At 36.1% G+C, this 13,356-nt stretch overlaps 1 protein-coding gene across 1 annotated transcript in view; it reads right to left on the bottom strand.

The window, feature by feature from the left end:
• Positions 1 to 13,356, bottom strand: part of CD226 (CD226 molecule) — a 29,239-nt gene that overhangs the window by 11,816 nt on the left and 4,067 nt on the right. Inside the window, 2 exon segments of the mRNA XM_071554267.1 lie at positions 10,127 to 10,243; positions 10,246 to 10,450. Coding sequence (XP_071410368.1) covers positions 10,127 to 10,243; positions 10,246 to 10,450 — 322 coding nt within the window.

Raw genomic sequence — 13,356 nt, forward strand, 5'->3', positions numbered from 1 at the left:
AAGTGTATCAAGTTTCCTGCCACATCATCTGCTCCTGCTTACACTGCATCCTTATTTCCCTGTTACATTTGAATCTAGTCAGAAATTTCTTGTTCATCCAAGAAGACCTTGTGCCACTTTTCATTGATTTCCTGTTTGTCTGAATGGACTATTGGAGAACGTTTTCCTTGAAAATCTTTTTTCTATCTCCCATGGGATTCTTCCAAGAAGATTTCAGAACAGGCTAAAGTCTGCTCTTCTGAAGCCCAGGGCTGTGATCCTGCCTTTTTGTTTTTATGTTCTCTTAGGATCATGAACTCTACTAAGTAGCCACGATTGCCCCTGATCTTCACCATTTATTCCTTCCCTGTAACTCTGAGGTTGAGCAAAATGCCTCATTTTCCTGTTGGAGCTCCCCTCACCAGTCTGTTGGTAAGGATGCTTTTTCTCTATGCAGTCAGGTGGATCCTATCTCTTCCTATCAATCCCTTATCATCAAAAAGAGTCCATGGTGATAAAAGGCAACATGTTGTTGTTTCCAACAGCCATTCAACTGAGTTTTGACCCACAGAATCATTCTTCCCTTCTTGTGACTCTTTCCTTTTTCAGCAGAATCAAGAAGACACCACCTAAGCTGCCGAACTCTTTGGTCACCAATTCCAGCACCATGTAGTCATGCCTGATGTGCTCCAGGTTTTTCCCAAACTCATCTTTGATGTACAAATGGAAAAGCAGAAGGACTAGTCTCACCAGGCTCACTGCAACATCCTTCAGTCCACCTTGACAAGCAACAAATCTCTCCAGAGAGCAGGTTGGGTCAGCAGATGAACCAAGTGAGAGTCATTCCCAAGCTATCCCAAACCAGATAAAAGTCAGATAACAGCTATAGCATCCAGCCAGAGAGCAGGTTGGGTCAGCAGATGAACCAAGTGAGAGTCATTCCCAAGCTATCCCAAACCAGATAAAAGTCAGATAACAGCTATAGCATCCAGCCAGAGAGCAGGTTGGGTCAGCAGATGAACCAAGTGAGAGTCATTCCCAAGCTATCCCAAACCAGATAAAAGTCAGATAACAGCTATAGCATCCAGCTGACACACAATACATGTCCATCAAAGCAATGCTCAGAAGGAACATTTAAAACAACCTTTGCAATTTTATCTCAATTTGGTAAAGGCACAGCAATCCTCATGGGTATGGAATGTTACAATTTTTTCCTTAATACAGCATATTCTGATGTAAAAAAGTAGCCAAGACTACATAATTACATCATTATTCTTAGTAACTAACTTAACATTCAAACTGGTAAGAAATAAAAAGAAGAAAAGAGGAAAAAAGGTGTCAAAAATCCCCAGAGCTGAATAAAAGTATCTGGAAGCTCTGACTGCTAGCCAAACAGAATTGAAAATGTTATCACATTGTCTACTTCAAAAAGACAAATTTTCTCACGTATGTCAACAGAGAGTCATATACAAGACAAAGGAGGCATTTTGCTGCTTCATTTAGCAATGGTAAGATCTTAGACAGAACATGGATTTTCATTCTATGTATCTTGTTAAAATAAGGTTATACACAAACAGGAAAAAATTCAGATGAAACAAAAATGATGAAATTTAGAATAGTGAACTGAGAAGTAAAGTTCAAAGAACTGTGTTTAGTGCAGAGGTATCACAGAATCATAAGTGGATGGAGTTGGAAGGGACCTTAAATATCATTAGTTCAACCCCCATGCCACAGGCAGGGACACTTTCCACTGAACCAGGTTGTTCATAACTCCATCCAGCCTGGCCTTGAACACTTCCATGGATGGGGCATCCACAGTTTCTCTGGACAAAAAAATGAAGGCTGAAGGCTAGTAACATAACCCTTTCTCTTTTTTTTTTTCTCCAGAGAACTACAATGAATGAAGTCAGAGGTATCTAGGTTAGATATAACGGTAAAACAAATTCCTTGTAATGCTGGTTATGCACTAGTATGACTACACATGAGTTTTATGCATGCATTTCCCACATGGGAATCTGTCAGGCATGTTAAAGACATGTTTATTCTGCCTCAGAAGGCAGAGATGGATGAGATGAATTCGGAATGCCTCTTCTAGCCTGAGTTTTCACAATTCGATGACTCCTTTTGATCTAAACTTTTCCTTCAAAAAGAAAGAGTAGATATCTGTTCTACTCCCCACAGGGCTGCTTTGGTTTCTTTCCCCTTAGCCTTTTATATTGAAGGGGCTTCCAATCCTTAGTTCATCATAAAAGATAGAAAGTAAGAAAAGCAGCACTTAACAGATCAATAATCACAGCAAAAGTGTGAAAAAGGCAGCTTCACTTGCCTCCATCCTCTTGCTTTCTAATTAGGTGGTGACAATGTGGTTGACACCGTGTAAGATACAGAGATGGTTCTTCCTCTGGGGAGCTCAGTATCCAAGAGCCAAAGAATCTCTCAGGATTAGTTCCTTCTTCCATGTGCTTTAAAGGCCTGATAATTTTTCACTGTAGACCTATGAATCACATTCTAAATTGAGATGGAGATAAATAGAAAGCAAGTTATTTCAGGTGAATAAGGACTTGAAAAAAAGCTATGCAACGTGCTGCTTTTGGCAGGCAGAAGAGCATTAATATAGAAGTAAGTGCTGAGTGGCATGGATACCATCACATTAGCCAAGAATAGAAAAGCTCTGTCTCTGCTATTACAGAAGAGGTTGATCACTCTATTTTTAAAAAATGGGAGTACTTCATGGTACAGCTGGCATTTAAATACTCTATTAATGAACTTCCATCCTTATTCAGAGTTGCTAGCAAAACATATTCCCTGAGCGAATGGTCCATTGTCACTAATTGACAAAAACAAAAATTTACTCATGAATTAAAAACAGACTCCCCAAAACCCCACAATTTCCAATAGAACAGAAAAAAAGGAAAAAACCCCACAAAACTGACCAAAAATCCTTCAACCAATTATGCATCTCTGAATAATTCACATTATAGATATAAAAGTCACCACAAACATCAAAAGAATATTTTTCCCATTTTATTCAAAGCATGAAAGGAAAACTTTTTAATCAAACTAGTGCTATTTTAACACCTTAACAAAATTCCTGAGTAAATAAACACAGTTTTCAAAATATATAGAAATCAACAGTTCTGAAAGGCAAATAAACAAACACAGGTGAAAAATATTCCAGGTAATTTGAACTTCTTTTCTTCTCCTTGAAAATAAACATACAACACTATTCTGCCACAAAGGCCAGTTTCCAGTTAAAGTTTGCATGTCACATAATTCTTCACCATTGAAGACTTTCAACTTTCTATCTAGATGAGTAGCTAAGGCATAGTGTGTAATAGAACAGTATTGGTTTGTGATCTCTCTAATGATGTTTATTATATTCTACATTTTTATATTCTACATTTTAAGGTAAATTCGCATTATGAATTTGTCCACAGTGTATTTTAAGATTTCTGATCCAGCTTTCCTTGCATCAGTTCTGCATCACAAAGCTGTTCATAAGCTGATTTACTTTGTTTGTAAGACAGTTTTTGCTTACATTCATTAATTTCTGCTTCTGTTAAATTTAAAATAATCAATATTCTAATTATACCTTTCAATTCAAACGTTTAAACTCTTTATTCAGGGACTAGTACATTTTGAAGCAATGCAACCTAGGGAGATAACCATTAATATGGCAAAGTGGTTTGGGAGGCTGTGTGAAGCACAGGAAGCCAGCTGTATTTATCAGCATTTCTCAACTCAGAATTTCTGAGTCAGAGGGTAGTTTGTGGTTGTGTAGGAGGCATTGATACAGTGGCGTGGAAAAGGGAAATTATTGCACTGAACTGCAGCTGACTAGGAAATTCTTCATACTTTCATAAGGGCAAGGCAGACAAAGGTAAGATTATCATTAGGGGTGATAACAATAGAAACTATAACCAAGTAGTAACAGTACATCATTTATCACCATAGATATGAAAGTGCAATAGGAAGAAAGTTTTACATAGTGCCTATACAGGGAGCCTAAATTAAAACCATTGAGTTCTACAAAGCACTGGACCTGGAAGATATTTTATATGAAAATTATCACTAATTAATTTTGCTATGTTGGGAACAAGACAGAAATACACTTCATATTTGAAAAGGCATAAGTTCTAGATGAACAGATATCAATGGAAATCATATTTTGAACCAAATATTTGTCTGCTATCTTGTCTTAACCTTTCCTCTTGATATATCCTCATTATAATGTTCCATGGCTGAAAAACAACAAAGAACTTTAAGGCAGATATGCATAACAGGATGATGTGACAAAACCTTAACTTCCAGGCTAGAATAGTTCCTTAACCTCTTTTTTTGTTAACTGATACTTTATTCATTCTTGAAAAAAGAATCCCAGCAAAGACGAGCTACTGTTGTACTGATGGCTTTAGCTGAAGAGAAGAGAACCAAAGAACTGAAGACCGGTCTGGAAAAGAATCAAGTAAACAAATGAATCCATGTCGCAGGTGGCCATAGGTATACAAATATCTAAACAAAACAGAAAAAGACCATACACATAGTAAGGAGAGAAAAATAATTTTCCCAATACCTCTTTCCATACCTTTGTAAACTAAAGCCATTCAAATCTCCATTCCAATGTGCTAGACACTGGAAATGTATCCTTTCTCTGCATAAGTTTCTTTGCAAAAGTTAATAATTAAAAATATAAGAAAGAAAGATTGCAAAAATTCCTGCTGCAGCTTTGCTGCTGTTAAGTATGTGGCTGGCCACTGGTGAACAACACAGTGGTTTAATACATTTTGAGTGGCCACCTGGGATGACTAGTTAAAGAGGCACCTCTGTGGTGGTAGCTGGCTGAAGGAGGTGACTCCCAAGCACACATACTCCACGGAAGATGAAGGTGAGGCAAAGAAGCAAATTCTTTGAGAGGAAACATGGGCTCTTATAAGGTCGGGTGAGGAAGGTGCTGGAAACTGGGAGGTAACATGGGTATGATTGGGCAGGAGTGTGGGTGGAATATGTAACTAGGGAGGCAAACAGCCAATAAGGGAGCAACCGTCAAACAACCAATAGGGACAGGGCCCTGGACAAAGGTGGGAAAAGACCTAGAGGGAAGAAGACAACATGGAGGGAATGACTAAGGGAAAAATGACAACAGGGAAAGCATTTTGAAAACAGAGGGATAACATCCTAATATTAAAAACCTGCATAACAAGAATCGTACATTTAAACTTCTGTAATGTCCATATGAACATCCCCATAAGTCCTGGTCATCTCCATTCTGTCATCATCTTCGTATATCCATTTCCTGTAATGTTTCTTCCAGTCCTCATATGTCAGCCTTTCTCCCACACCTCTGCACACCCCTGCCTGATGGACTGCCCCAGTGCGCTGCTCTCTTGACACTTTCTATTTAAAATTAAAGTTGCAACCTCTGCAGCTTCAAATGGTTTCCCTTCCAGGAAGCAAGTGCATGAATTAAAATCTTTTTAGTGGCCAACAATTCCTGTGTGACATCTTCCATTCCAGTGGCATTTCCAATTCTAATGCTTCTTCTCTTAGTGACTTCAATCCCTGCTCCTCATATCTCATACTGAACTCAAAATCAGTCTCCACGCATACCTCTCTAAGCACTGTACATAAGAAACTACAGATCACCCTTGAACTGTTTATTAAGAATTAGGGAATAAAGATAGTGGCTGTTCTTACATAATCTTAATACCTTAATAAAAATGTACAGGAAATCTTCGCTGAAAGTATGAGTTTTGTCTGCTTACTGCAGGAGGATTTGTGACTCCTAAAATGTTGAAACATTAAGAGTAAAAAAAACCCCAAACCAAATCAAAACAAAACTTGAATTTAATTATGAAAACTGTTGGATATATGCTCACACTACAGAAAAAAAGAAACATCAGATTCAGCCAGCTTGCAAGTATCTTCCTGTGGGCAGTACGAACTCTCAAGTTCTTTGCAATTATGGTGCAGAATTTCAGCACTGCATCCACTTGTAAGAATATCCTGTAGGTATACAACATGTGAAGCTTCCAATATAACATCCCAAATACTATTTCTTTTCTGTCAGTCTGGTCCAGTAACTGAGTAACTGCCCATAAATAAGGCATGTATAGCATTGTGCAGTCTGCAAGAGTTCTTTCTCAACTATTTCTTAGATGTCATAGGAAATCTTTAGCTGAAACTTAAGGCAAAAACCCCAATATATGTCGTAACATTTTTCTTATATATTCTGATAAAATTCCAGGACAAAGCTAAGACCATTTCTGGTTAAAAACAAACAAACAAACACACAAAACTCAGTCATTAGAATAATTGCATCAAAAAAAAATTTATATAAGTGTTGATTTATCACCACTACTAGGGTTTTGCATCTATCAACAATACTCCAGGGATAGTGCACCAAGACAAGACCTCTGTAATGAGAGCTATAATCTCCTGTCTCCTGGGATCTCAGGCCCTTATGCCAGTTCAGCCATTATTTAAAATTATTTTTTTTGTTTCTCACTTTTTTTCCCCTGATTAAAAAAGAATTGTGTTCATCCCAGCCAGATGATGATGGGGTGAATTGCTGTTCCATAACAAGAGATTATGGCAGAAGCAGTCCTGAACTGAGTATCTCCTCCAGTATTATTTTGGCACCTCAGACACTATAGATCAGTTGTGATCCCTTATTCACTCAATAGCATTTTTAATCACTTATGAAAGAGTGCACCATGGACTTTTTTTTTGTACAGACACCTTTACTCTAAAGGGAAATAAATAGAGATGCCATCAAAACACTAGTAAGAAATATGCTTAATGCTCTTCAAATATCTGATTTCTTCTCCTTTTCCATTTTTTAATTTAAAAAGCAAGCCATGATCTCCAAACTTTTTTAACTTCTTGGTTACCTCAAGAGTTGCAGAATCTAGTGACACTACAGTCACCAGTAGACACTACTTGAAATTTTTATTCACTAAGCACCAGCGTTCAATGCTTCAAACTATGTAAATCAGAATCATACCAAATTTACTCACTTTGTATTCGTATCTTTAAAAATTATACAAGGCACATGGGAAAGCAGAATCAGACTCATGAGCTCTGTTGGTTACCAGGAATGATGCACTAGAGCAACTTTGAATAGACTGAGTGCAGAAATATTCATTGTTTTGCAAGACAGCAAATGCTAATCCAAGATACTTTATCCAAATTTATGTAAATGCCAGCAGGTATGATGGACATGTGAAGAACATTTCACATTTAGTTTAGTTAAGAATTTCCATCATGAGCATAATGCCATATGGCATTGCTTCCATTTATTTCTATTTCCTTTTAATGGAAATTTTGAAAGCAAATCATATATTCTGTATCTATAATCTGTTGTCCACTGTCATTGAAGTATGTGTTGATGATTCCTGAATGGGATACTTACCTGCTTAAATTGGTGCATGAATGTCCCTGGGTCACACAGTAACAGGTCAGTACAGATAAATCCTGGTAATTTTCAATGCCTTGGTAGCACAATTTAAATTATAAAGCAGGCTTCAGTTTTGATTGACACAAAAACCTAATATTTCCTTAACTTCACTGTGCCAATTTACCAAGCAAGCTTTAGTTTCATGTTGAATATTATGTGCCCACAAAGTTGTACCCTTTAAAAGCAAACTCTTCACAACTTAAGCCTAGCTAACCAATACTTAAAAGTATGAACAGCAAGACATTAGACATCATGCAATTCACACACACATAAATAAAAATTAAAGGTCAGTCTATTAAATTTTTCTTCATTAACTGTTATAAACAGAAGAAATGGATTTTGCAGTGAGTAGTTTATCTGTCAGGGGACTATAAATAAATTTATGCTTGTAGAAAAGTAATGTCTGTTGGGAGTTGGGAATCAATACCTTATAAATCCTAACCAAAAAAACAATGCAATTGGAAAAAAGTTTAATTACCTATAAAATGATCATTCTAGTGTGCTGGAAAGATTTCTTAATTCCATCAAAAGTAATATTCCTTAAAACACACTTAATGTACCAGGATCTGAATTATTTGTGTATATTAATCTTATAGAACAAGAGTCACATACAGTGAAATTATAAGACTCATACTCAGCTTTCTCAACTCGTTTTCCCAGATGCGGAAAAGAAAAGCACTTTAAAGATGAACATCAGTGTCCTAATTTTACAGGTTGGAAGACAAAGAAGAAAAAAATTGGACCTCTGGTGTCAGCAACAAGTTAAAATGCCGGTTGCATGGAAGTGAATTTGAAGTTCACAGTTTAATCACAGCAAGATGTCATCCAGGAGTTTAAAATATTTGGTACTGACAAAGGTGCTAGTAAAGTAAGACAAAGACTGGCTGACAAGAGTTCTACTATAATTACTTCATAAATAAATATCTTCTCTAGACTCTGGTTTTAATAACATATTTAATTTTCAGTGTAGATTGAAGTGTAATATTTTATCTTCACTGGTGATACACTTCAATCTCTTCAGATTAGTGTTTATAAAGATCAAGTTTCTATATCTATTAGGAGCTGAACAGAATAGTTCTCAGAAATCTTGAGTATTTAAATGGAAAAGGATTAATTTCTATTCAAAATTATTATCACCTTCTGTAGCAGATTTAGCTGGACATACTTGAAGCATGGGGGAGTTTGCTGTTGATTAAGGTTTCATTTTTGGTGTGCTCAAACCAAGAGAGAAATCCTAAGTACCAAGAGTACTGATCCCCACAGTATCATTTAAAAAACCATACCTCCAATACCTGATCCACTTCTGTGTGGTTCACAATGCGCTGAAATCTGTAAGGTGATTGCCTAATAGAGGTATTGGAGGGAAGGGTAACATCCCACAGCAAAGTGATTGCCTTGTTTCTGGCATCATTTCAGATTAACTCTAGCAGAAACATTCAGGAACAAATAGCTGAGATCAGTACTGCCTTGGCCAGGGAAAGGACTAAATGAGCTTGCAGATCTCTACTGCATCAAACTTTAAGGATTATATAGAAAACAAACCCACTGTGAATAAGGGCTTAGCACTGCCAGAAGTCAGGTTGGACTGAACAAATAGGAGTTGTGTTTTGCCAGTCTTTCAATTGCCAGGAAGTAAAATTTCCTTTCAATCCGTTATCTCCTACATGGGAAATGCGATAAAATGTTGAGTGGCAGCTATTTGCATGCTGGAGAATGGGAAAGAGAAACAGAATCTTTCCATATTCAGAATAACAAATCAACAAAACAATAAGAGAAACAACTCATTTTTAAGGCTATCCTCCTATGTGTACATAATAATCTTCTAAGGACTTCTCTCCCATCAGAGAAGTTACTTTAGCTTACTAAACCTTACTAATTAGCTCACTAATTTATGTCACAGTTGTCCGTTGACCAATGCTAGTAGGCATGCATGGAAAATTACTAGAAAAGAGTTCTACCTTAATCATAAAGCTGAAAGGGAAACCAAATAGGATGAGTGTTGGTGTAATTCCAGAGCCTTAAAACAGCTACACAGAAAGTACATGGGCATAGATGTCTCTTTTTCTCTTGTTCTTCCCTTTTCCATCTTTAAAAAAGTCTCCTTTTAAAAAAAGAGTCTTTTTTTCTTCATTTAAGCTTTCTTATCTCCCTCCCTTTTGTTGCCACATGATTCCTAAATGGTTATTCCTCCTGAAAAAGCAAGCAAAAGAGAGCTTTAGGTAAAAAACAAGCCTAGTTTCAGAGAAGGACTGCCCTGACCATATAACATAATCATCAAAATATAATACCTTCCATGGGCAGTTACAGGGTTCACGCATGTAATTTCATGGATAGTTGCAATTTCATCCTCCAAAGAGCTCCTACAGTTTGTTGGAATTCTATGACAGCCTCATCCCACTGGAAATATCACCACTGCAATGACCTGAAGTCTGCCATGTAATACATGGCTGTTGTGAGTTCTGTCTGTCTTCTCCATCTCCGCTCCTTAATTCCCACTTCTCTGAAAATGATCCTTTGTCAAAGTACTATTATTTTTTTCTGTTGTTCTAGTTAATTTCCCCAAATTATTTCATTTCTGTATCCTATGTAAGAGAAAAGAAAATTTGCAATGCCAGACACTCCCTGAATTGGCATGGATTTCTGTCTTGCATATATGTGAAATTTAAAAAACACAATGACAGATGTGATTACCTGCCTGAAAAATTTCTATTCCCTTTTTCAAAATTCCATCTGGGTTACTTACAATGAAGCAAATGTAAAGATCATCACCTTCCAAAGTGCTCTTGATGAAGAATAAGGACTTGTCATCCTGGAAGCACTTTCAAAATAAATTCTTCCATTGTATTTGTCTTTTCAATGAATGCCATAGATTGGATGTAAGACAGCTGTATTTTCTTTATGAGATACACTGATTTTCATTCAGGATATCTGGATTATCAGTTGAGGTTTTTGGGTTTTTTTATATATACATTGCAGTTTCACTTTCTCAGTAAGCTTTACAGATGCATCCACCAACTATGCTTCCACATTGGCTAATGCACACACAGAAATTCAATTTCAGAACTAGCATTAAAAAAAAAGAAGATTTTACAGATCAAAAACCCAGAGACAACTTTGGCAACAGTACAAGTAAGACAGTGAAGAAAAAGTTTTCTAACAAAAAATCAAACCCTGCAAATTATTACTACTTCTAAACTGTCAATTATCATTGAACAACTAAAATTTGTCTGAGCCCCCCAGTAACACACTTGTGAATTGTGATCAAACCTGACGTGATATGATGAAAGCAAAGATGGTAGCTATGCGTAAGAAAGCAACCTTGGAACACTGCAATCAGTGACTACACTGTGACATGGTTTTATTCAATCTCTGTGCACCAAGTGCCTCTCTCACAGGATGTTTTTACTTTTAAAATAAGACAAACACCCTGTGCCTTTTACTTTCACATTCTAAGAAACACCAGGTTTGAGGCCTCGGTGCAGTTGCATCAGATGGTCTAAATTGCTACCAAAATCCACTTCAGAATGAAGTTTTCATTACTAATAAATCTACAGAAAAATGCATAAGTACTGTGATGAAGCAGTGATCTTTTGGTTTCATCACTAGAAGAGAACAGATTTCTTCCATGCTATGTATCCCAAATGAACATAATTATTAAAACACTGCAGTTCAACATTAATCTATTATTCAGAGAGTACAAAATCTAAAGAGAAGATAAGACTCTTCCTATATATTACAGGTCATAATTGTGTGACTAGTTATAAAAACTAAAGTCTTAAGGTCTGAGAATTTACTTGTGATAACATGTCATGAGGTATTATTTTGGGATCAAAATTATGCAGCTTGAAAATTCTTGTTCAAAGGTGTAAGAATCCTGAGTATTTGTGACTCATGTTGAAATTTGTCAAAACAAGCCTCACTCTTACATATTTTATGGATTTTTCCTTGGTATAACCGCAAGCATTTTTGCATCTCAGCAGACCATAATTTTATGGAGCTGCCGAAAATTTGAAAAATATAACTGATTTGAAGCTTGAATTAAGTCATTAAAATTCTCAAATGAATACACAAATGTAATCTGAACAAAAGCAGACAACAGAAATTAGTACTTCAGGTGAGTAACAGCACAAGCTGGAGCAGGACTTGGCATTAGATCTCCTTAAAATACCTTCCACAATCCAACAACCTGTCCAGAAATAAAAATCCATATATATTTGTCTCTATATAGCTAGGCATGTTTTAGGATAATACAACCTAGAGGTTTTTTTCAAACTTGACTGATTCTATGATTTTCAATGTTTCCTATGACTCTGTTTTATCACTTCCTAGTCAGATCTGTAATTCCCCATTGCTGCAGTTGCTTTTAATTCTACTCTGTCTTGTCAACAAGCAGAATCCACCAAATTATGAAGTAATAAAAAATTATACTCTATCCTACTCAGAAAGGTGTACTACCTGAATGCACTTACTTTCAGAAACCAATAAAAGGTAATGCATTTAAATAAATGTATTAATAATAACTCTTTTTGTCAAAATTTAGAAAAAATAAAATTATAAAGATTATTTTTCACAATCTCTTAAACTGGCATAATTCTTGTGTTCCTGCTACCTACAACAATTTTTATAGAAACAACAATTTTTATAATTTTCTTCTTATGAGGGACAGCTCCTTGACAGAGAGGAGATCTGAGTTTCACTTAGAAAAGGTAATAAATCTTGACTCTTATTTCTTTTTTCTTTCCTTGTGATTTTTCGCTTTAACAAGTGACTCTCTATTTTTTTCCTGTGTGGGAAATCATGTTCACAGCTGTAGGTAAGTGCAATTGTTGTTGATAATGTATTTTCCTAAGCAGGCTTGGTTTTTTTGTTTTATGAGGAATTTGTATACTTTGAATTGATAGAATCATAGAATCACAGAATGGACTGGGCTGGAAGCAACCCTATGTATTGCCTGGTTCCAACCCACCTTCCGTGGGCAGGAACACCTTCCACTGGCCCAGGTTGCTCAGAGCCCCATCCAACTCCACCTTAGACACTTGCAGGGATAAGGCATCTACAACTTTTCAGGGAAACCTGTTCCAGTGCCTCCCCCCCCTCACAGATTCACTAGTTATGTTACAGATCAAAAAAGATCTCTAAAAAAAAAAATCTATATGCAAAGTCTTTTCTTAAAAGCCTGAGCTTGGTTTTCCAAATTACATTAGACAAAACTGATCCCTCATTAAAATTTCTAGTAACCTTGTCTCTTCATTAGTACATTGTTTTTATTTCAATTACTTCAATATTCTGAGAATTTCCTCAAATACTGGAATTTCACAGCAGTGGAAATTAATTTAAGGATTAATAAAGTCTTAAAACATGACCAGTTTCTTTAAAGCTGTTTCATAATTTCTAAGAGTATTACTTACATTTTAATTGAGCAATTGACATTGTCCTAAGCAATCCAAAATTGGGATTCACAATGTACACCTAGACATTCAGTAGTCCATCTGATGTTCAGTATAAAAACCTAAACAGAAGAGAATTGAGTTGGAGACTGAGGCTGGTTTTATTTGCATGACAAAGTTATCTTTTCAAACAGATCAAAAGATTAACTTACATTTAGCTTGTCTGAGGAAGTACAGAAGTATTACTGATAAGAAAAACAGGAAATGGAAAGTTTTGGATACTATACTGCAGATTTTATATTGGAAAATGAAGAATTTTTGAGTCAAATGTTCCAGGTTCATCTATAAACTATATAGATGGCCACATTTAAAACTTTATACTTCCTTGGCGAGCAGTTGTCAAACTGCAGCTGCGAAAGAGGCAAAAAAATTAATTAGCTCTCTAACTTAAAATATTATTCTTTATGCAAAAATACATATTCATACAGTAGTTTACAGATGAGTGGTGTTCCACAAAATCTAAAGTGGAATGGG

The sequence above is a fragment of the Pithys albifrons genome, chromosome 4, assembly GCF_047495875.1.
Source record: "Pithys albifrons albifrons isolate INPA30051 chromosome 4, PitAlb_v1, whole genome shotgun sequence".
NCBI classification, from domain to species: Eukaryota; Metazoa; Chordata; class Aves; order Passeriformes; family Thamnophilidae; genus Pithys; species Pithys albifrons.